The 25,005-nt window shown below is 37.6% G+C and overlaps 1 protein-coding gene across 8 annotated transcripts in view; it reads left to right on the top strand.

Annotated features, from left to right (window-relative positions):
• RNF121 (ring finger protein 121) overlaps positions 1 to 25,005 on the top strand; it is a 142,262-nt gene that overhangs the window by 81,729 nt on the left and 35,528 nt on the right. For 4 of the 8 annotated variants that reach the window (XM_077113705.1, XM_077113709.1, XM_077113706.1 and 1 more), the window contains 2 exons: positions 10,188 to 10,305; positions 23,359 to 23,513. In XM_077113705.1, coding sequence (XP_076969820.1) covers positions 10,188 to 10,305; positions 23,359 to 23,513 — 273 coding nt within the window. The remainder of the gene's footprint in view (positions 1 to 10,187; positions 10,306 to 23,358; positions 23,514 to 25,005) is intronic. The other 4 variants (XM_077113707.1, XM_077113712.1, XM_077113711.1 and 1 more) reach the window with 2 other exon arrangements.

Here is a 25,005-nt window from a genome sequence, read left to right as displayed (position 1 = left end):
AAAAGAGCCACAAAATCTTTTGCTGGTGGGACCCGCAGACAGATAAGCGCCACATACTGGGCAGAATAAAAAAAACAGAGCCCATAGACTTCACAGGAAAGTCTTTCAACCTGAAAGTTTTTTCACACTCAGGGAAATCTGATGAAATGTCCAGACGCCAGCAAAAAATAACAAATCACACCAGGAAAATTGAAGATATGGCTCAGTCAAAGGAACAAACCAATAGTTCAAATGAGATACAGGAGCTGAGACAACTAATTCTGAATATACAAACAGAAATGGAAAACCTCTTCAAAAACCAAATCAATAAATTGAGGGAGGACATGAAGAAGGCAAGGGATGAAGAAAAGAAGAAATGGAAAGTCTGAAAAAACAAGTCACAGAACTTATGGGAATGAAAGATAGAGTAGAAGAGATGAAAAAAACAATGGAAACCTACAATGGTAGATTTAAAGAGACAGAGGATAGAATTAGTGAACTGGAGGATGGAACATCTGAAATCTAAGAAGAAACAATCTAGAGGGAAAAGAATGGAAAAATTTGAGCAGGGGCTCAGGGAATTGAATGATAATATGAAGCTCACAAATATATGTATTGTGGGTGTCCCAGAAGGAGAAGAGAAGGGAAAAGGAGGAGAAAAACTAATGGAAGAAATTATCACTGAAAATTTCCCAACTCTTATGAAAGACCTAAAACTACAGACCCAAGAAGTGCAGTGCACCCCAAAGAGAATAGATCCAAATAGGTGTTCTCCAAGACACTTACTAGTTAGAATGTCAGAGGTCAAAGAGAAAGAGAGGATCTTGAAAGCAGCAAGAGAAAAACAATCCATCACATACAAGGGAAACCCAATAAGACTATGTGTAGATTTCTCAACAGAAACCATGGAAGCTAGAAGACAGTGGGATGATATATTTAAATTACTAAAAGAGAAAAACTGCCAACCAAGACTTCTATATCCAGCAAAATTGTCCTTCAGAAATGAGGGAGAAATTAAAACATTTTCAGACAAAAAGTCACTGAGAGAATTTGTGACCAAGAGACCAGCTCTGCAGGAAATACTAAAGGGAGCACTAGTGTCAGATACAAAAAGACAGAAGAGAGAGGTATGGAGAAGAGTGTAGAAAGAAGGAAAATCAGATATGATACATATAATACAAAAGGCAAAATGGTAGAGGAAAATATTATCCAAACAGTAATAACACTAAATGTTAATGGACTGAATTTCCCAATCAAAAGACATAGACTGGCAGAATGGATTAAAAAACAGGATCCTTCTATATGCTGTCTACAGGAAACACATCTTAGACCCAAAGATAAACATAGGTTGAAAGTGAAAGGTTGGGAAAAGATATTTCATGCAAATAACAACCAGAAAAGAGCAGGAGTAGCTATACTAATATCCAACAAATTAGACTTCAAATGTAAAACAGTTAAAAGAGACAAAGAAGATTACTATCTATAATAAAAGGAACAATTCAACAAGAGGACATAACAATCATAAATATTTACGCACCGAATCAGAATGCCCCAAAATACATGAGGAATACACTACAAATACTGAAAAGGGAAATATACACATCTTCCATAATAGTTGGAAACTTTAATTCCCCACTCTCATCAATGGACAGAACATCTAGACAGAGGATCAATAAAGAAACAGAGAATTTGAATATTGCAATAAATGAGCTAGACTTAACAGACATTTATAGGACATTACACCCCACAACAGCAGGATACACCTTTTTCTCAAGTGCTCGTGGATCATTCTCAAAGATAGACCATATGCTGGGTCACAAAGCAAATCTCAACAAATTTAAAAAGATTGAAATCATACACAGCACTTTCTCAGATCACAAAGGAATGAAGTTGGAAATCAGTAATAGGCAGAGTGCCAGAAAATTCACAAATACGTGGAGGCTCAACAACACACTCTTAAACAACCAGTGGGTCATGGAAGAAATTATAAGAGAAATTAGTAAATATCTCCAGGCGAATGAAAATGAAAACACAACATATCAAAACCTATGGGATGCAGCAAAGGCAGTGCTAAGAGGGAAATTCATTGCCCTAAATGCCTATATCAAAAAAGAAGAAAGGGCAAAAATTCGGGAATTAACTGTCCACTTGGAAGAACTGGAGAAAGAACAGCAAACTAACCCCAAAGCAAGCAAAAGGAAAGAAATAACAAAGAGTAGAGCAGAAATAAATGAAATTGAGAACATGAAAACAATAGAGAAAATCAATAAGACCAGAAGTTGGTTCTAGGAGAAAATCAAGAAGATTGATGGACCCTTAGCAAGATTGACAAGAAGAAGAAGAGAGAGGACGCAAATAAATAAGATCAGAAATGGAAGAGGAGACATAACCACTGACCTCACAGAAATAAAGGAGGTAATAACAGGATACTCTGAACAACTTTATGCTAATGAATACAACAATGTAGATGAAATGGACAAGTTCCTAGAAAGGCATGAACAACCAACTTTGGCTCAAGAAGATATAGATGACCTCAACAAACCAATCACAAGTAAAGAAATTGAATCAGTCATTCAAAAGCTTCCTAAAAAGAAAAGTCCAGGACCAGACGGCTTCACATGTGAATTCTATCAAACATTCCAGAAAGAATTAGTACCAACCCTGCTCAAACTCTTCAAAAAAACTGAAGTGGAGGGAAAGCTACCTAATTCATTCTATGAAGCCAACATCACCCTCATACCAAAACCAGGCAAAGATATTACAAAAAAAAGAAAACTACAGACCAATCTCTCTAATGAATATAGATGCAAAAATCCTCGACAAAATTCTAGCAAATCGAATCCAGCAACACATTAAAAGAATTATACATCATGACCAAGTAGGATTCATCCCAGGTATGCAAGGATGGTTCAACATAAGAAAATCAATTAATGTAATACACCATATCAACAAATCAAAGCAGAAAAATCACATGATCATCTCAATTGATGCAAGAAGGCACTTGACAAGATTCAACATCCTTTCCTGTTGAAAACACTTCAAAGGATAGGAATACAAGGGAACTTCCTTAAAATGATAGAGGGAATATATGAAAAACCCACAGCTAATATCATCCTCAATGGGGAAAAATTGAAAACTTTCCCCCTAAGATCAGGAACAAGACAAGGATGTCCATTATCAACACTGTTATTCAACATCGTGTTGGAGGTTCTAGCCAGAGCAATTAGACAAGAAAAAGAAATACAAGGCATCAAAATTGGAAAGGAAGAAGTAAAACGATCACTGTTGGCAGACAATATGATACTATACGTCAAAAACCCTGAAAAATCCACAGCAAAACTACTAGAGCTAATAAATGAGTACAGCAAAGTAGCAGGTTACAAGATCAACATTCAAAAATCTGTAGTGTTTCTATACACTAGCAATTAACAAGCTGAGGGGGAAATCAAGAAATAAATTCCATTTACAATTGCTACTAAAAAAATAAAATACTTAGGAATAAATTTAACTAAAGAGTCAAAAGACCTATACAAAGAAAACTACAAAAAACTGTTAAAAGAAATCACAGAAGACCTAAATAGATGGAAGGGCATACCGTGTTCATGGATTGGAAGACTACATATAGTTAAGATGTCAATCCTACCTAAATTGATTTACAGATTCAATGCAATACCAATCAAAATCCCAGCAACTTATTTTTCAGAAATAGGAAAACCAATAAACAAATTTATCTGGAAGGGCAGGGTGCCCCGAATTGCTAAAAGTATCTTGAGGAAAAAAAACGAAGCTGGAAGTCTCGAGCTGCCTGACTTTAAGGCATATTATGAAGCCACAGTGGTCAAAAAACAGCATGGTACTGGCATAAAGATAGATATATTGACCAATGGAATCGAATAGAATGCTCAGATATAGACCCTCTCATCTATGGACATTTGATCTTTGACAAGGCAGTCAAGCCAACTCACCTGGGACAGAACAGTCTCTTCAATAAATGGTGCCTAGAGAACTGGATATCCATATGCAAAAGAATGAAAGAGGACCCGTATCTCACACCCTATACAAAAGTTAACTCAAAATGGATCAAAGATCTAAACATTAGGTCTAAGACCATAAAAACAGTTAGAGGAAAATGTAGGGAGATATCTTATGAATCTTACAATTGGAGGCGGTTTTATGGACCTTAAACCTAAAGCAGGAGCACTGAAGAAAGAAATAAATAAATGGGAGCTACTCAAAATTAAACACTTTTTTGCATCAAAGAACTTCATCAAGAAAGTAGAAAGACAGCCTACACAATGGGAGATGATATTTGGAAATGACATATCAGATAAAGGTCTAGTATCCAGAATTTATAAAGAAATTGTTCAACTCAACAACAAAAGACAGCCAATCCAATTACAAAATGGGAAAAAGACTTGAACAGACACCTCTCAGAAGAGGAAATACAGATGGCCAAAAGGCACATGAAGAGATGCTCAGTGTCCCTGGCCATTAGAGAAATGCAAATCAAAACCACGAGATATCATCTCACACCCACCAGAATGGCCATTATCAACAAAATAGAAAATGACAAGTGCTGGAGAGGATGTGGAGAAAGAGGCACACTTATCCACTGTTGATGGGAATGTCAAATGGTGCAACCACTGTGGAAGGCAGTTTGGCGGTTCCTCAAAAAGCTGAATATAGAATTCCCATACGACCCAGCAATACCATTGCTGGGAATCTACTCAGAGTACTTAAGGGCAAAGACACAAATGGACATTTGCACACCAATGTTTATAGCAGCATTATTTACAATTGCAAAGAGATGGAAACAGCCAAAATGTCCATCAACAGACGATAGGCTAAACAAACTGTGGTATATACATACGATGGAATATTATGCAGTTTTAAGACAGAATAAACTTATGAAGCATGTAATAACATGGATGGACCTAGAGAACATTATGCTGAGTGAGACTAGCCAAAAACTAAAGGACAAATACTGTATGGTCCCACTGATGTGAACGGACATTAGGGAGCAAACTTGGAATATGTCATTGGAAACAGAGACCATCAGGAGATAGAAATAGGATAAGATAATGGGTAATTGGATTGAAGGGATACAGACTGTGCAACAAGACTGGATACAAGAACTCAGAAATGGACAGCACAATACTACCTAATTGTAATGTAATTATGTTAAAACACTGAATGAAACTGCATCTGAGGTATAGTTTTTTTTTAAATTTTTTTATTTTTCATTATTTTTAAAATTTTTTCTCTATTATCCTTTTATTTCTTTTTCTGTTGTCTTTCTATTTCTTTTTCTAAATCGATGAAAATGTACTAAGGAATGATGAATATGCATCTATATGATGATATTAAGAATTACTGATTGCATATGGAGAATGGAATGATTTCTAAATGTTGTGTTAGTTAATTTTTTTAATTAAAAAAAAAAAAAAAAAAAGAACTATGGCTAGGTTTCAGGACTTATCTGGACCAGGTACCCATCTGGAGGTTGTAGGTTTCTCGAAAGTTACTCAAGTGCATGAAACTCTTTTGGAATCTTATACATTGTTGTAGGTGTTCTTTAGGATTAGTTGCAATGGCCCTGGTTGGGAGTTGACAGGTTATGATAGGTAGCAAGGTGTAACTGAAGCTTGCATAAGAGCAACCTCCAGAATAGCCTCTTGATTCTATTTGAACTCTCTCTCTGCCACTGATAGTTTATTAATTACACTTCTTTTCCCCCCTTTGGTTAGGATGGAATTATTGATCCCACGGTGCCAGGTCTGGATTCATCCCTGGGAGTCCTCTCCCATGTCACCAGGAGACTTTCATCCCTGGATGTCATGCCCCATGTAGGGGGAAGGACAGTGATTTCACTTGCAGAGTTGAGGCTTAGAGAAACAGAGGCCACATCTGAGCAACAAAAGATCTGAGCAACAAAAGAGGTCCTCCAGAAGTAAGTGTTAGGCATGCCTGTAGGTAGTCTTAAGTTTCTCTGCTACATATATAAGCATCACAAGAGTAAGCCTCATGATCGAGGGCATAACCTATTGATTTGGGTGTCCCTGAAGTTTAATACAATATCAGGGGATTCCCTGATGGTAATATTTAATAGTTCTGTATTCTTTCTCCCATCCCTCAGGGGACTCTTTGATTATCTGCTTGATATACTCTAGGATGTATCCAGGCATTACAATAATCTGTACAGGATTAAAGGACCTCTTTCTTATTCAGTGCTCCCTGTGTTTCAGTTGTTGAAATGAGCTATACAGATAGGTTGAATTAGATTGTGCACTATAGAAAATTTCAGTTTGAGTCCAAATAAACCTTTCTTCCATTGGGCTACCTTTCACTGTTAAAATCTAGCATAATCATCTCAACTCTCCAGTTTTGTGGAGAGATAACAAGGGTATTATACTATCTTTCAGAGCAGAGAAATTGGGAGAGTCCCTTAGTAAACATTTGCTGAAAGAATCAGTGAGTCAATTTCAGGCTAATTTACATTTCAGTTTCATATTTACAGATTCAGGCAAAGAAGGATGAATGGCTTTCATTCTCCCCTCCACTTGGCTGAATCCAGGCTTCCTTCAGGACCAGCCAGAGTTCGACCTCTTCCAGAAAATCTTCCCTGACAGCTCCTATCCACTTTGCTACCTCGCTCTGAATTACCATGTTGGTTCTTGATGCTTTGCATGATTACCTAATTCATGTATTCATGTCTCATCACCCCAATTCCTGGAGAAGTCAGGACCAGGGCTTCCCATTATTCCATGCCTTTCACAGAATCAGGTACAAGTGCTTCAAGAAATTATTGAGCCAAATGTGTGTACATAAATGTTGCCACCAGATGGCACCAGAGTCCCCCCATTGTTCTGAGAATCATACCTATCTTCAGGCATTTATTGCCAAACCAACCATTAAAAATGCCTTCCTTAATAAAGAAGCTTAAATTTATATATTAGGGAAAATACCAGTAAGAACTATATGAGAAACTTTTAAGATCAAACCAAAAAAAAGATATTAACCAGGCACACTTGTAACTTACATTTTCTCACATGGTTGATTATTCTGTTCACTAGGACTCTCTGCCCTGTCCCTACTGCTTTTTAGGCCTGAGCAGAACCTGGATTTTAGTGCCTAGATACCTAAAAGTGTCTTCAAATCCTTGGTTTGTTTACAGATAATTTACTTTTTCCTGGAAAAGACAAATTAAGCATAAAGAAATTGCTGTTAACTCCACCACTTTTACTATATTGACTATTTTGGTTAATTCATTGCAGTTAATCTTGAATATGTGACTTTACGTAGTCACATATTATATTCATAATATTATTAAGCCATAATAATAACTCTCATTTACTGAGCACTTACAATGAATTATGTACTGTATTTGTTTCATATATGTATATATTTATTTATATATATATACACACACATTAGTTCCATTTAGATAGAATAGCTAACATATATTGAATGCTTACATTGTTAGACACTGTTCTCAGTGTTTTCATTTAATCCATACAATGTAATGATTTTAGGTACTGTTAACTCCATTTTACAGCTTGGAAATTGAGGCTTATCAGGGTTGACTTGCCTGACCCATTAATAGGCCATATTGGGATTCATATCTAGTTGTAATTATAAAACTTCTTATCATTTCACTATACTGTATCATCCCATTTTGTTTATTCTTATTTAATAATTTCTATTTGGACTTCTGGAAAGATCTGGAAATTAATAGAATCTTTAAAATGCTTTTCTCTTGCTATTAGCTTCTGAGAACCAGAAGCTAGAGGCTTTATTTATTTCTGTATTCTTCCCCTTAAATACAAAGCAAATACTTGGTGGATAAGTAAGTGAACTTTGCTTCACTCTGCCTGGAATTCTGAGGTCCAGGGCTGCTTAACAGAACCTTAGCTTATTAAAACTGGAGGAGTCTCAGAAAACAAGCTAAAACCAACCTTCAGAAAGAAAGGATCTCCTTAGGTAAGTCCTTCTTAAATAGAAGCATGACAGAACTAGAAGCCAGGCTTCCTGAGCTTCCACTCAACCATATGGTTTCAAAGAGTCTTTGTCTCTTAAGTCCTGTCGCAGTTTCTTTTTTTTTCTTTTTTAACATCTTTTATTGTGAAGTATAACATATATACAAAAAAGCAATAAATTTCAAAGTACATTATAAAAAGTAATTATAAAATGGATTTCAGAGTTCTACAATTTTAGGTTTTTCCTTCTAGCTGCTCTAAGACACTGGAGATTAAAACAAATATCGATATAATGATTTAGCAGTCATGCTCATTTGTTAAATTCTCTCTTTTCTGATAAAACTCCTTCTCCTTTGATCTGGGTCCCAATCTCTAGGGATGTTTAGGCTATGGCCGTTCTAACATTTTTATAAGGAAAGGAATGTCAGTAATATTGGGTAGGGGGATGGAAATAGTTGATGTTCTTGGAGAGATTGGCCTTTCTGAGTTTCAGGACTTTTCTGTCCTAGGAACCTGTCTGAAGTTTGTAGATATCTGGAAAGTAATTTAGTATGTGAAACTTTTGTAGAATGTGAGATAGAGACCTGGGTATTCTTTAAGGTTGACAGGAATGATTTTCATTGGGGTTTGACAAACCATGGTAATTAATAACATCTAGCTAAACCTTATATAAGAGTAGCCTCCAGAATAACCTCTCAACTCTATTTGAATTCTCTTAGCCATTGATACCTTATCTGCTTACATTTCTTTTCCCCTTTTTGGTCAGGAAAGTGTTGTCGATCCCACAGTGCCAGGACCATCTCTGGGAATTATGTCCCATATTGCCAGGGAGATTTTCACCCCCTGGATGTCATGTCCCACATAGTGGGGAGGGTTCTGATTTTACTTGTAGAGTTGGACTTAGAAGTCCAGCTCTTAGGCATAACTATAAGTAGGCTTAGCTTCTCCTTTATAGAAATAAACTTCATAAGAGTAAGCCTCAAGAAGTCAGAGATGCAAAGTATGAGAACTTTGCCCACAGTTGTTGGCTTATGAAGATGGAAGGGGCTATGTGGAAAGCATGAGAAGGAGATTAATTCTGCCAACAACTTGAATAAGCCTGGGAATGGATTCTTCCCTGAAGCAAACAGAAAAGCAGCCAATCTAGCTGACACCTTGGTTTTGGCGTTGTGAGACTGAAGTGGAGAATCCCATTAAGCTGCCTGGACTTCTGACCTACACAACTGTGAGATGATAAATGGATGCTGTTTTTAGCCACTAAATCTGTGGTAATTAGTTATGGCAGTGATAGGAAACTAATTCAGTGGTTATTAACTTGTAGGGAGAATAAGGAGGATGTCTGGGGTGCTAGAAATAGTCCGCAGCTTGATCAGGTGATAGTTGTGTGGTGTTTTTTATGTAAAAATTCATTAAACTGTACACCTCAATTTTCACACTCAATTAAAATTAGATATAAGAGGTAAGAAATCATCCTTGAGTTATAAAGTTATGGTTTTCAATGTAGTCATAAAATGTAGGCTTGCATAATTTCTGATTTTTTGGAATTTATTGTGGCTTTCTTTGTAGATTAGTATGTATATGTATTTTTTAATGATAATTTTTACATATTTTTTAGTTTGTTAATGCTGCTGAAATGCAATATACCAGAAATAGGAAAAAAAAAAAAAAAAGAATAAGCCTCAAGGTCAAGCAAGGGCTTGGCCTATTGACTTGGGAGTCCGTAATGTTTGAGACAGTATCATGGGTTTCTCTGGTAGTACAGTTTAATAGTTCCATATTTTTCTCCCATCCTTCAAGGGACTCTGCCAATACTTTTTTTTTTAATTGACAAACCAAAAAAAGCATACAAACACAAACATTCTTAACATACAAACATTCCATACATGGGATATAATCAGTGGCTCACAGTATCATCACATAGTAGTGTATTCATCATCATGATCATTTTTTAGAATACTTGCATCACTCCGGAAAAAAAATAAGAAGAACAAAGAAAAAACTCATACCCCTTATGATACTATACCCCTTACCCCTCCCTCTCATTGACCACTAGTATTTCCATCTATCCTATATATTTTAACCTTTGTTCCCCCTATTTTTTTCCTATACCCCTTACCACTCCCTTTCATTGATCACTAGTATTTCAGTCTACTCAATTTGTTTTAACATTTGTTCCCGCTATTATTTATTTATTTTTAATCCATATTTTTTACTCCTCTGTCTATACTGTAGATTAAAGGAGCATCAAACACAAGGTTTTCACAATCACAGAATTACATTGCAAAAGCTAAATCATTATATATTCATCTTCAAGAAACATGGCTGCTGGAACACAGCTCTACAGTTTCAGGTACTTTACTCTAGCCTCTCTAATATACCTTAAACTAAAAAGGGAATATCTATATAATGCATAAGAATAACCTCCAGGATAACCTCTCGACTCTGTTTGAAGTTTCTTAGCCACTGATGCTTTATTTTGTCTCATTTCTCTCTTCCCCCTTTTGGTTGAGAAGGTTTTCTCAATCCATTGATGCTGAATCCCAGCTCATTCTAGCATTTCTGTCCCATGTTGCCAGGTAGGTTTACACCCCTGGGAGTCATGTGCCATGTAGAGAGGGTAAATTGCCAATACTTCTTAATTATCTGTTCAACAAACTCTGGGATGAATCAGATATTACATTAGCTATATAGAATTTATAAGTTCTCATTCCCATTCTGGGCTCCATGTGTTTGTGTTTAAATGAGCTTTCCAAACAGGCTGGGTTAGATTATGTGCCTCAGAACATTCAAGTTTTGGACAAAATAAACCTTTCTTCCTTTAGTCTCATACAGTAGATGAAATTCTAAAATATGGTGTCATCCTTACCCCTGTGTTCTGCTTTACATTAGTCTCTACCTGATCGGTTTCATTCTTATCTCTAAGTAAAGCTCAATCTCTTTTTTGTTTCTTTAACGGTTGTTATACATAGCAGTGCTGACTTGCAGAACTGCAGAACTCCTAACTCTGAGTCGTAGGTGTTACACAGGTGGCCCAAGTTCCAGGAAGATACCAGGTGATACATATATAGCACAGCCTCTCAAAAATATTAGGAATAACATTTACAACTTCAGACTAAATATGATTGCTATAAGAGCTTACAATCTAGGCCCCAATTTTCTTATAAATATTTTCTAAAAGTGACCATACAAGATTTGTTCTTTTGTTTCTGGCTTATTTTGTAGCATATAATATCCACCAGGTCCCCCAGGTCCTCATTGCATGCCTTACAACTTCGTTCCTTTCCAATGTTCTGTCACATGTATATCCCACAGTTCGCCATTCTACTTCTCAGTAAGTGTATCCTTCAGCCACCTCTATCTATTGGGCTCATGGCCAGAGTAAACAAGCCATGTTTAGTTGTACAGTCATCAAAATTTTAGACAATTTTCTTTGCTCCAAAGAGAAAAATAACCGATAAACACACTTTCACCAAATAGAAAATCCAAACCTCCCCTTAACTTTTGTCACCGCCCCCCAAATTATTTACCCCTGGTATTGTTGTGGTACTGTTGATATCTTCCTGTTAAATATAGACCATAGCCTGCAATAGTAGTTTTCCCCCTGTACCCCTCTATTATTGATTCTTTGTATAAGATTCATCCCTTTGAAGTAGTTCATACAAGAACTTATTTATTTATATTTGTAGTGTTAATTGGTGTAATACATGGTTCTATACAACCCCTTTCAATCATGTTCACCTTCAATATGGCAATATTACTTATAGACTCAGTAATTAACTGCCTTCACTTCTATTCATTCCCTTAAATTTAAGTTCAACCTCATTAGATAACCATTCGCCCATCTCTAGCTTCTATGTATCTCTGGGTCCCCTGTATTTTCTATATTATAAGCCCTTCAGTTCACCTTTACCAAGGTCATAATAACAAAATCATGCAATATCTATCCTTTTGTGTCTGACTTACTTCTGTCAGCATTATGTCCTCGAGAGTCGTCTGTGTTGTCTTACACTTCAGGACCTCATTTCATCTTATGGCTATGTAATATTACATCATGTGTATATACACATTTTATTTATCCACTCATCTGTTGATGGGCACTTGGATTGTTTCCATCTTTTGCTGTGAACATTGGTATGCGAATATCTGTTTCTGCCACTGCTTTCAGCTCTTCTGGGTATATGTTGCTGGGTTGTAGGACAATTTGATATTTAGTTTTCTAAGTGTTTGGTTTGTTAAGCTGCTGTTCTGGTTTGCTAGCTGCTGGAGTGCAACACACCAGAGACGGATTGGCTTTTAATAAAAGAGTATTTATTTTGTTAGTTCTTCAGAGGAAAGGCAGCTAACTTTCCACTGAGGTCTTTCTTATGTGGAAGGCACAGGATGGTCTCTGCTGGTTTTCTCTCCAGGCCCCTGGGTTCCAACAACTTTCCCCGGGGTGACTTCTTTCTGCATCTCCAAAGGCCTGGGCTGAGCTGCGAGTGCTGAGATGAGGAATGCCGAGCTGCTTGGCTGTGCTACATTGCGTTCTCTCATTTAAGCACCAGCCAATTAAGTCAAATGTCACTCATTGCAGCAGACACGCCTCCTAGCCGACTACAGATGTAATTAGCAACAGATGAGATTCACGTACCATTGGCTTGTGGCCTCAGCAACAGAACTAAGTATGTTCACCTGGCCAAGTTGACAACTGAATCTAACTAACACAGCTGCCAAAATGCAATATACCAGACATGGAATAGCTTTTAAAAATGGAATAAGTTACAAGTTTACAGTTCTAAGGCCATGAAAATGCTCAAATTAAGGCACCAACAAGGGGTTATCTTCACTAAAGACAGGCACACTTCTATCAGCTGGGAAGGCACATGGCTGGCGTCTGCTGGGGTCTCTGGTTTCTGGACACCTCTTAGCTGGGAAGGCACATGGTGACATCTGTTTGCTTTCTGTCCTCATTTTGTAAGGTTTCCCTGGGAGCATTTTCCTTCTGCATCTCTGATGATCTCTGGCTAAGTGGGCTCTGTCAGCACTGAAACTTTTCCCAAAATGGGTCCCTCTTAAAGGGCTCAAGTAAGCAACCTCATCTGGAATGGGTGGAGACGCATGTCCATAGAAACCATCTAATCATAGTTAACACAATTGGGTGGGTCACATATCCATGAAAACAATAAAAAAAAATCCCACCCAGCAATATTGAATGAAAATGAAAGAACATGGCTTTTTTAGAGTGCTTGACAGTTTTAAACTGGCACACTAAGAAATTGTCAAACTGTCTTCCATAACAGCTGTACTATTATGCATTCCCACTAGCAGTGTAGAAGTGTTCCAATTTCTCCACAACCTCTCCAACATTTGTTTCCTGTAGTTTAATAGCAGCCATTCTTATAGATATGAGGTGATATCTCATTGTAGTCTTGATCTGCATTTCCCTTACAGTTAATGAAAATGTGCATCTCTTCAGGTGCTTTTTAGCCATCTGTATTTGCTCTTCAGAAAAAATGTCTATTTCTATCTTTAACTCAGATGTCAGATCATTATCTGGTTTGCGATTTTCGAATATTTTTTCCATTGAGTTGGCTGCCTTTTCACCTTTTTGATAGTGGTTTGGAAGCATTTGATTTTAAGGAGTTCACATTTATCTATTTTTTTCTTTCATTGCTTGTGCTTTGGGTGTAAAGTTTAGGAAACTACTTCCTATTGCTAGGTCTTGAATATATTTCTCCATATTTTCTTTTAGGAGGTTTATGGACTTTTATATTTAGGTCTTTGATCCACTTTGAGTTAATTTTTATATAGGGTGTGAGGTTGAGGGTCCTCTTTCATTCTTTTGACTGTTGATATCCATTCTTCCCGTACACATTTATTGAAAGACTATTGTGTCCTGGTTCAGTGGATTTGGGGACCTTGTTGAAAATCAGTTGACCATAAGTGTGGTGGTCTATATCCACACTTGCAGTTCAATTCCATTGGTCAATACTTCTGTCTTTATGCCGATACCATGCTGTTTTGAGAACTGTGGCTTTGTAATAAGCTTTAAAATCAGGAAGTGTTAATGTTTTTTTAAGGATATTTGTAGCTAGTTGAGGTCTCATTCTCTTCCAAATAAATTTAATAACTAGCTTTTCCAAGTCTTCAAAATAGGTTGTTGGAATTTTGATTGGTATTGCATTGAATCTATAGATCAATTCAAATAGAATTGATATCCTAACTACATTTAACCTTCCTAACAATGAACAGGGAATGTCTTTTCACCTATTTAAATCTTCTTTGATTTCTTTTAGCAATATTACATAGTTTTCTGTGTCCAAGTCCTTTACATCCTTGATTAAGTTTATTCCTAGATAGTTCGCTCTTTTAGTTGATATTTTAATGGATTTTTTTCCCTTAATTGTCTCCTCAAATACGACATTGCTTGTATATAGAAGCATTACTGATTTTTACACATTAATCCTGTATCCTGCTCCTTTGCTGAATTTATCAGCTCAAGAAGCTTTGTCATGGATTTCTCAGGATTTTCCAAGTATTGTATCATATCATCAGCAAATAAAGTTTTACTTCTTCGTTTCCAATTTGGATGTCTTTTATTTCTTTTTCCTGATTGTTCTAGCTAGAACTTCTAGTATAGTGTTGAATAATAGTAGTGACAGAGGGTATCCTGTCTTTTGTTCCTGATCTTAGGGAAAAGGTTTTCAGTCTCACACCATTCAGTACAATGCTGGTTATGAGTTTTTCATTTATGCCCCTTTATCATATTGAGGAAGTTTCCTTCGATTCCTACCTTTTGAAATGTTTTTATCAGAAAGGATACTGAATTTTGTTGAATGCTTTTTCAGATCAGTTGTTATGCTCATGTGATGTTTCCCTTTTGATTTGTTAGGTGCTATATTACATTGATTAATTTTCTTGTGTTGAACCATCCTTGTATTCCAGGCATAAATCCCGCATGGTCATGATGTATAATTCTTTTAAGGTGTTGTTGGATTCAGTTTGCTAGAATTTGTTGAGAATTTTTGCACCTGTGTTCATTAGGGAGATTGGTCTGTAGTTTTCCTTTCTTGCAGCATCTTTATCCAACTCTGTTAGAGTGATGTTAGCTTTATGAAATGAGTGAGGTAATGTTCCTTTTTCCTCAATTGTTTGGAAGAGTTTGCGCAAAATTGATGTTAGTTGTTTTTCGAATATTTGATAAAATTTCCTTGGGAAGCAATCTGGCCCTGGGCTTTTCTTTGTAGGGAGATTTTTGATGACTGATTAAATCTCTTTATGTGTAATTGATTTGTTGAGATCTTCTGTTTTTTCTTGAGTCAGTATGCCTTGTTCATGTGTTTCTAGGAATTTGCCCATTTTTTCTATCTAGTTTGTTGGCATGTAGTTGTTCATAGTATCCTCTTATGATTTTTTTAAAATTTCTTCAGAGTCTGTGGTAATGAGATCCCTCCCCCATCTCATTTCTGATTTTGTTTTTTTTTTTTACATCTTCTCTCTTATTTTCTTTGTTAGTCTAGCTAGGAGTCCATCAATTTTATTCATTTTCTCACAAAACCAACTTTTGATTTTGTTGATTCTTTCTGGGTTTTTTTGTTGTTTTCCATTAATTTCACTCTAATCTTTGTTATTCCTCTTTTTTTATTTGCTTTGGGTTAGTTTGCTGTTTTTCTGTAGTTCTTCCAGCTGAGCAGTTAAGTCTTAGATTTTACACTTTCTTCTTTATTAATATAGGTATTTAGGGCAATAAATTTCCCTCTTGGCACTACCTTTGCCACATCTGTAAGTTCTGATATATTATATTCTCATTATCATTCGTCTCCAGGTATTTACCGATTTCTCTAGCAATTTCTTCTTTGACCCATTGGAGTTTTATCATATATTTGTGAAAGTTCTTGTTTTGTGGTGGTTATTGATTTCCAACTTCATTCCATTGTGATCAGAGAAAGTGCTTTGAATAATTTCAGTCTTTTTAAATTTATAAAGCCCTGTTTTGTGTCCTAGCATATTATCTATCCTGGATAACATTCTGTGAGCACTATAGAAAAATGTATATCCTAGTGTTTTGGGGTGTAATGATCTTTGTATGTCTGTTGGGTCTAATTCATTTATCAAATTGTTTAAGTTTTCTATTTCCTTGTTGATTCTCTGTCTGGTTGCTCTGTCTGTAGAGGAAAGTGGTGTATTGAAGTCTTTCACTGTTATCTTTGAAACATCTGTTGCTTCCTTCAGTTGTGCCAGTGTTTGCCTCGAGTACTTTGCAGTGCCTTGATTGGGAGCATAAATATTTATGATTGTTATTTCTTCTTGGTGAACTGTCCCTTTTATTAATATATAGGGTCCTTTCTTGTCTTTTATGACATCTTTATGTTTAAAGTCTATTTTGTCTGATATTAGTATAGCTACTCCTGCTTTCTTTTGGTTACAACTTGCATGAAACATTTTTTTCCATCCTTTTACTTTCAATGTCTTTGTATCCTTGGATCTAAGATGAGTCTTTTGTAAGAGCATATAAATGGATCATATATCTTAATCCATTCTGCCAATCTGTATCTTTTAACTGGTGAGTTAAGTCTGTTAACATTCGAAGTTATTGCTTTGAATTTCTTGAATCTACCAACTTATCCTTTAGTTTTTATTTGTCAGACCCAAATATTCTTTTCCCTCTTTCTCTTTCTATCCTTCAAGATACCTGTATTAGTTAGGGTTCTCTAGAGAAAAAACCAACAGGATATATCTGTAAATATGACATTGATGAAAGTGTCTCATGAAACTGTGGGGAATAAGAGTCCAAAATCTGTAGGGCAGTCCGCAAGCTGGCAGCTCCAGTGACAGACCTCAACGAATTTTCAGGAGAAGCTGGCTGGCTGAAGCAGTAAAAGAAATTGTTTCTTTTGAATCTTCCTTAAATCCTTGGCTGATTAGATTAAGCATCACTCATTGAGGGAGACACTCCCTTTAGCTGACTACAGATGTAATCAGTCCTGGATGCAGCCAGTGTCCTCAGGATTTAAGTCCACGAAATGTCCTCATAGAAACAGATAGGCCAGTGCTTGTTTGACCAGACAGGTGGGCACTATCACCTGGCCAAAGTTGACGTAAGAACCTGACCACCATAGTACCCTTACTGATACTCTTCAGTTCTATTCTGTGTCGTCCTCCAGACCTCCCTCTCCTATCTTTTTTTTTTTCTTCAGCCAACAGAATTCTCTTTAGTATTTCTTCCAGGACCAGTCTGTTGTCAAGAAATTCTCTTAGTCTTTGTCTGTTTGTGAATATTTTAATCTCTCCCTCACTTTTTTTTATTGTACAGTGATAACAACATACATACAAAGCAAAGAAATGAAAAAGCAATGATTTTCAAAGCACTCTTCAACAAGTAGTTACAGGACAGATCTCAGAGTTTTTCCTGGGCTACCATACAATCCTCTCTCAGATTTTTCCTTCAGATTGCTTCAGAATATAGGAGGCTAGAGGGCTTAAACAATTTTTTATCATCACAAACGACTTTTTTTGTGAAAAATAACATATATGCAAAACAATAAATTTCAAAGCTCAGCACCACAATTAGTTGTGGAACATACTTCAGAGTTTAACATGGTTACAATTTCACAATTTTAGATTTTTATTTCTAGCTGCTCCAATGTACTGGAGACTAAAAGAGATACCAATTTAATGATTCAGCATTCATATTTGTTTGTTAAATCCTATCTTCTGTGTTTAACTCCACCATCACCCTTGATCTTTCCATCCCTCTCTTTAGGAGTCTTTGGGCTATGGCAATTCTAAATTTTTCATATTGGAAGGGTCTGTCACTAATATGGGGTAGGGAGATGGAACTATCTGATGTTCTGGAGAGGCTGGGATAGGTTTCAGGACTTATCTGGACCAGGTACCCATCTGGAGGTTGTAGGTTTCTGAAAAGTTATTCTAGTGCATGGAACCCTTGTGGAATCTTATATATTACCCTAGGTGTTCTTTAGGATTGGCTGGAATGGTTCTGGTTGGGGGTTGGCAGGTTATGATAGGTAGTAAGGTCTACCCATCTGAAGCTTGTGTAAGAGCAACCTCCAGAGAAGCCTCTCAACTCTATTTGAACTCTCTCTGCCACTGATACTTTATTAGTTAACACTTGTTTCCCCCCTTTTGGTCAGGATGGAATTGTTGATCCCGCGGTGCCAGGGCTAAGTTCATCCCTGGGAGTCATCTTCCTTGTAGCCAGCGAGACTTTCACCCCTGGATGTCATGTCCCATGTAGTGCGAGGGCAATAATTTCACTTGCAGAGTTGGGCTTAGAGAGATTGAGGCTACATCTGAGCAGCAAAAGAGGTCCTCCAGAAGTAACTCTTAGACATGCCTATAGGTAGTCTGAGCTTCTCTGCTACCTACATAAGTTTCACAAGAGTAAGCCTCATGATCAAGGGCATGACCTATTGATTTGAGTGTCCCTAAAGTTTGACATAGTATCAGGGATTCCCTGATGGTAAGTCTTAATAGTTCCATATTCTTTCTCCCTTCCTTCAGTCTCCCTCACTTTTGAAGGACAGTTTGGCTGGATAAAGAATTCTTGGCTGCAAGTCTTTCCCTTTCAGGATCTTAAATCTGTCATGCCATTGCCTTCTCGCCTCCATGGTTGAGTAATCAGAACTCTGTTTTACGTGGTTTCCCTTATATGTGGTGAGTTGCTTTTCTTTTGCCGCTTTCAGGACTTTCCACTTCTCTTCTACATTTGACACACTGATTAGTATGTGTCCTGGAGGAGGCCTATTTGGATTTATTCTATTTGGGGTTTATTGGGCTTCTTTGATTTGCGGATTTTTATCTTTTATAAGGGTTGGGAACTTTCCCCCCATTATCTTCAAAACTAATCTTCCTAGCCTTTTACTTTTCTCCTTCTGGGACACCAGTGATTCTTACGTTTTTGCACTTCGTGTTGTCCATCATTTCCCTGAGATCCAATTCAAATTTTTCCATCTTTTTTGCCAGTTGTTCTTTTGTGCATTCAAATTCAGTTGTCCTTTGGACATGGAATACAGCATGGCTTACTTCCTTGTCCTGCCTTCCTGTCCATGCATTCCCAAGGGCTCTGGGCATCTGTATAGAAAGGGGTGCGTCAGGCTCTGTGCACTTGTTTGATGGTCTTTGTGAGCAGGGAAAGCAAGTTTACTGCTCTGGGTTGTCCAAGGGCTCCCGACTGCAGACCTGAGGGGGCTGATATCCCAAGCTAGCTGGAGGGAGTGGATGTTTCCTGGATACAGTCTCTTGTCCCTGGTGTCTGCACGGAACCTTCTCACCCCATTCTCTGCATCTCAATTCCTCAGCTTTTTCATTCCGGACCTCCCTGTTTAGTGTAAAAGACCCTCTTGGGTCACTCGCAACCTAAAACTGCTGTCCCAGTCATTTTTCTATCACTTCTCTAGTTGTTCTTTGGAGCAGGGGTGAACTCAGCCTATCCTATTCCACCATCTTCCTGGAACTCAGTTTCTTTTATAAGGGGAATTGAGTAGCTTTTTATGCCTTATTCTTTACCTTCAAACCTGAAGGTTATAAAACAAAGCAGGTTGTTCATTCATTTTACACTAAAGACAAGACTGACTTATGATTTTGTCTTTGTTTGACCCCAGATAGAATCCAGGTGTTCTGCCCCTCACCTCACCCAAAATATGCAAAACTGTAGCTCATGTAAAGAAAATTGTCTTTTCATGACTTCACATTCACCCTTAGAGCAAACTACTGATTGGTGGAGAGTGAAAAAGTGGCTCTTAGGAGAGGCTCGTTGTTTTTATGCAAGAGCCAACTTTTTTTTAAAAGCTGGAAGGTGACCAGGAATTCCTGCTTTCTGTCAGAGAGGACATGTGTGACCTGACCATGTGCATTTAATTCTCCTCTAGTCTCTGGGCCTACTGTTTTGTATAACATCCTATGAGTCTGTTTAACAAAACAGTGTGAGGGCCAAAGACCCTCAGCCCTTTTTCCCACATGCCACCTCTTTCTATACCCTTTTTTATTTTTTTTGTTATTTCTTGTTGTTCATGCTATTATAATTGAGGTTTTTTCATTTTTATTTCATTTCATTTCATTCAAATAATCTTTTTTTTTAACTTTTTTTATTGTGGAAAATAGATACATACAAAATAAGTAATAAATTTCCTAGTACATTTTAACAAGTAGTTATAAAGCACATTTTAAAGTTTGGTATGGGTTATGGTCCCACAATTTTTCTTCTTTTCTTCTAGCTGTTCCAAGATCTAACCCTTTTTAGTATCATGATTCTGGTTGCCCCATCCCCTAGTTTGAATAATCTGCGATTGTTCGTGTGGTGTCTTTTCTGGTTCTGCTATTCCTCCCAATATCTCCCAAAATGACTTCTGAAGCATTGCTTGAGTAGCCATTTTTAGTACATCCCCATACTTCTACACTTCCTTTATAAGCCTAAAATCTTTTAGAATACTTCATTCAAAGAATTGTGGGCTCATATGCAGTAGACTTGGTATGAAGGCTACCTTGTTCACCAAACAGTAGTTAGTACCTGTTCTAGTTTGCTAGCTGCCGGAATGCAACACACCAGAGACGGATTGGCTTTTAATAAAAGGGGATTTATTTTGTTAGTTCTTCAGAGGAAAGGCAGCTAGCTTTCCACTGAGGTTCTTTCTTACGTGGGAAGGCTCAAGGTAATTGCTCCTGGCCTTCTCTCCAGGCCTCTGGGTTCCAACAACTTTCCCTCGGGTGATTCCTTTCTGTACCTCCAAAGGCCTGGGCTGAGCTACCAGTGCTGAGATGAGGTATGCCGAGCTGCTTGGGCTGTGCTATGTTGTGCTCTCTCATTTAAGCACCAGCCAATTAAGTCAAACATCATTCATTACAGCAGGCACGCCTCCTAGCAGACTGCAGATGTAATCAGCAACAGATGAGGTTCAGGTACCTTGTCTCATGTCCGCAGCAACAAAATGAGGTGCCTTCACCTGGCCAAGTTGACAACTGAATCTAACTACCACAGTACCTGTTCTAGTTTTCTAGCTGCTGTGATGCAATATACCAGAAACAGAATGGCTTTTAAAAAGGGGAATTTAATAAGTTGCTAGTTTACAGTTCTAAGGCTGAGAAAATGTCCCAATTAAAACAAGTCTATAGAAATGTCCAATCAAAGGCATCCAGAGAAAGATACCTTGGTTCAAGAAGGCTGATGAAGTTCAGGGCTTCTCTCTCAGCTGGAAAGGCACATGGCAAACACGGCCTCATCTGCTAGCTTTCTCTCCTGGCTTCCAGTTTCATGAAGCTCCTTGGGAGGCATTTTCCTTCTTTATCTTCAAAGGTCGCTGGCACATGGACTCTCTACTTCATGGTGCTAGAGCATTCTCTGCTCTCTCTGAGACTCTTTCATTCTCCAACATGTTTCCGCTTTTATAGAAACTAATCAAGACCCACCCGGAATGGGCAGAAACATGCCTCCACCTGATCTAGCTTAACAGCCACTTGATTAAGTCACATCTCCAGGGAGATGATCTAATTACACTTTCAAGCATACAATGCTGAATAGGGATTAGAAGAAGTGGCTGTCTTTACAAAATGGGATTAGGATTAAAACATGGTTTTTCTAGGGTACATATATTATTTCAAACCAGCACAGTACCTTTGCATACACAGAACTGGAAATGCTAATAAAGTAGTTTGGCTCAGTATTCTCTTCTGTTTTTTTTTTTTTTTCCGTCTATAAAATGATAACACCAAAAACACAGGCTTTTTCTTGTCACAGTGCAGTCTTATAAGAGAATGGTAGCTATAGACAACTAAATACTAAAAAGATGTTCTAAACTATGCCATCCAGTACAATGGCCACCAGTTACATATGGCTATTGAGCAGTTGAAATGTGAGTAGTCTGCTTTGAGGTATGCTGTAAATGTAAAATACACATCAGATTTCAAAGACTTTATTTCCTCTCCCTAGTACCCTTTTTTTTTTTTTTTTTACATGAGCAGGCACCAGGAATCGAACCTGGGTCCTCGGGCATGGCAGGCAAGCATTCTTACCTGCTGCGCCACCGTGGCCTAGTACCCTTTTTTTTTTTTTTTTAAATGTTCTTTCATTTCTTTTGATGACATCAGGAAGAAAGCCTCCATTAAGTGCTACTTATCTTTAACTACTTTCTTTTATAATTGCTCACCTGTGAAGTGTGACACCTAGTGAAATCAGGGTTATTGGAAGAGGAAAAGTAGAAGATATCAAGGTACAGAAAACTGCTGACTATCCAGACTTTGTCTTAGAATCAGAATTGTTTTATGCATTGAAACTTTTCAGCTAACAGGTCTGAGATAAAGTTCTGAAGAAAAGGAAAGTCAGAAAAGGCACTCTTTAAAATAGAAATGTGTCTCCCTCTCAAGGTCTTAGTCCTGCTTTTATTCAATTATTTATTGAGGACCTATCATGTGCCAGACAATCTCCTAGCACAGAGGAAACAGATGAATATTCATCAGCCTCAGGTAGCTTATGTTCAGCTTCAGAATGAATTCACATCTAGTTATATACCCTAAGTAAGCACTGTAATTGTGATAGAGAAGAAAATGCTTTTGGAGCACTAGAAAGTCATGACTAATTCTGCCTGAGAAGGTGACTGAGGGCTACATGTGTCTTGGATGTGGTATTAGTAACCAGAAAGGCAGATAGGAAGGATGTTTTAGCCTGAGTGGATCAAAGACATGGAGAGTGATAGGAAGAACTGGCCCTCAAAATGGTGGTTTGGGGCTACATTGTGGAAGAATTTTTCTATGTGGCTAAGGATCTTAGACATTAATCTATATGTAGGGGACCATTAGAGGGTTTTAAAATGGGGAAATTTCATGTTTGAGACTGGGTGTTAGGCGTGCAAGGGTAGTACAGTAGTAGAATTCTCACCTGTTATGCAGGAGACCTGGGTTTGATTCCGGGCTTGTGCACTACCTGCTCCCGCCCCACACCCACCCCCCCAGACCCCACCTCAAAAAAAAAGAAAGAATATTCAACAAATGGTGCTGCAATAATTAGTTACTCATATGGAAAAAGAATGAAATGTGACCCCCACCATGTAGCATACACACACACAAAAAAGACTGGGTGTTAGATACCATTCTAGCACTGCTGGGTAAGACAGATTAGAGGGGGAGACACTACAAGACAGGGAGTATATCAAAGAGGTTGCTGCAGTTAGACAGGCAGGAGATAACAAGGGCACAGATGGAATGGAAAAAAATATCCAAGAGCCACTTAAATGTGGGATGAAAGGGAGGAATCACACATGCTCACAAATGTCTAACTTTGACCATGTAGGGGAAAATTGGAATGTAGGAGAGGATTAGGCTAAAAGGGAAAACCTAAGATGTATTCTGGACTTCTATGATAGAAGCGTAGGGGAGACTGGCTAGAGCTGAAGTGCTTGTGTTTGTGTTTCAGATGGTGACCCTCTTTCAGATGTGGGTTGTTCCCCTCTATTTCACAGTAAAGCTGCACTGGTGGAGGTTCCTAGTGATCTGGATCTTGTTCTCTGCTGTCACTGCCTTTGTCACCTTCCGAGCCACCCGAAAACCTCTAGTGCAGACAACACCAAGGTAAGAGTTTAGGTGTTGGGGAAGAGCCTGGGTTTCTTGAAGCTAATGGATTGGGGTGCATTTGGAGGGAGGGTGTTAAGATCTGTTTCTATTAAAAGAAAACAAAATAAAAAATGAAAAGCAGATATTAGTGATAATTGGCATTATTTTAAATGTTATTTTCTTCTCTGATCTCTTAATTAGTTCCCAGGCTCTTACAATTTCCTGTAATTTTCCTTCATGATTTATAACTTATCATAATTTATAACTAAAAATATTTTGAGTGTCTTTCTCCCCCACTAAACTATGACTGTGAGGTCAAGTACCACATCTGTTTTGGTTGTTACTGTATATCCAGGTCCTAGGATAGCGCCTGGCACATTACTATGAATTACTTTATGAATTTTTATGCAATGAATGAATCCCAGCAAATTTGCAGTTTTCCAACCAATAATGCTAACTTTTTCAGTCATGAAACAGCTCCTGCCTGTATAATTCTTTTTATTTTATCAAGTGCATTTCTTGTTTGATTCTCTACCCAGCTTGTGAGGTCATTTAATATCTACATTAGACAAAAAAAAGAGAGATTTTCTCATTTATTCATCTATTCAGCAAGCACCTGCTATGTGCCAGGTCCTGTGCTGAGGGCTGGGAATACAGAACTGTATAAGACATGGCCCCTACCCTCAAAGAGTGCTCAGTTTAATGGAGGAAATGGAGAGAAAGCACCTGTTGCAGTTGGTAAGTGCTATGAGAGAGGTATACCCAGGTTCAGGAGAGCCTAACAGATGAACTGGCCAGCCTCAAAGTTGTGACCTCCTGACCCAAAGTCTTCTAAATTGCAAACTGCTCTTTTCCCCTTGCCTCTTATGCTCTCCTGTACTGCAAGCCTTTCTCTGCCCTTCTGAGTTTCATTGTGTGAAGTTCATCTTTAAGGTGGAGTTGGTGATCCAGAAGTCCCTCTCTGGCTACAATACTTTTCTTTAGGGATGATTATAGAAAATGTAACCTCTGGTGCCAAATTTGGATTGGAACCCCCAGTCCTGCTACTTGTTAGCTGTACGACCTGTATAACCTGACTTTTCTGAGACTCAAAATTCTTCATCCCCAAAACTGAGATAATATTTACTACCCCACATAGGGCAATTATGAAGAAAAAGTGTAATAAAGTGTTGAGTTACTAAGGAATAAACAGTGTCAACTTCTAGCTAGTCTAGTTAAAATGACTGAAAATGTGTTTACAACATGGGAGGGTTTTGATAATAACTAACATTTGGTAGTGTTTTTAGTTTCAAAGCATTTTCATAATTCTCATTAATCCCTTTAGTATTTATTGAGCATGTGTTATATACCAGGCAATGGGCTTTATACAATCCAGTGAGAAAGGTACATGGATTTTCTGTTTTACAAATAAGGAAACTTGTCTCAGAGAGATGCTGTAACTTACATAGGGTTACCCAGCTAATAAGACCACTCTTAATCTAGCTTAATTGTTGCCTGACCTAAAATTTCC

Source organism: Tamandua tetradactyla, chromosome 8 (assembly GCF_023851605.1).
Source record: "Tamandua tetradactyla isolate mTamTet1 chromosome 8, mTamTet1.pri, whole genome shotgun sequence".
Classification (NCBI taxonomy): Eukaryota; Metazoa; Chordata; class Mammalia; order Pilosa; family Myrmecophagidae; genus Tamandua; species Tamandua tetradactyla.
This window is presented reverse-complemented; position numbering and strand designations above follow the sequence as displayed.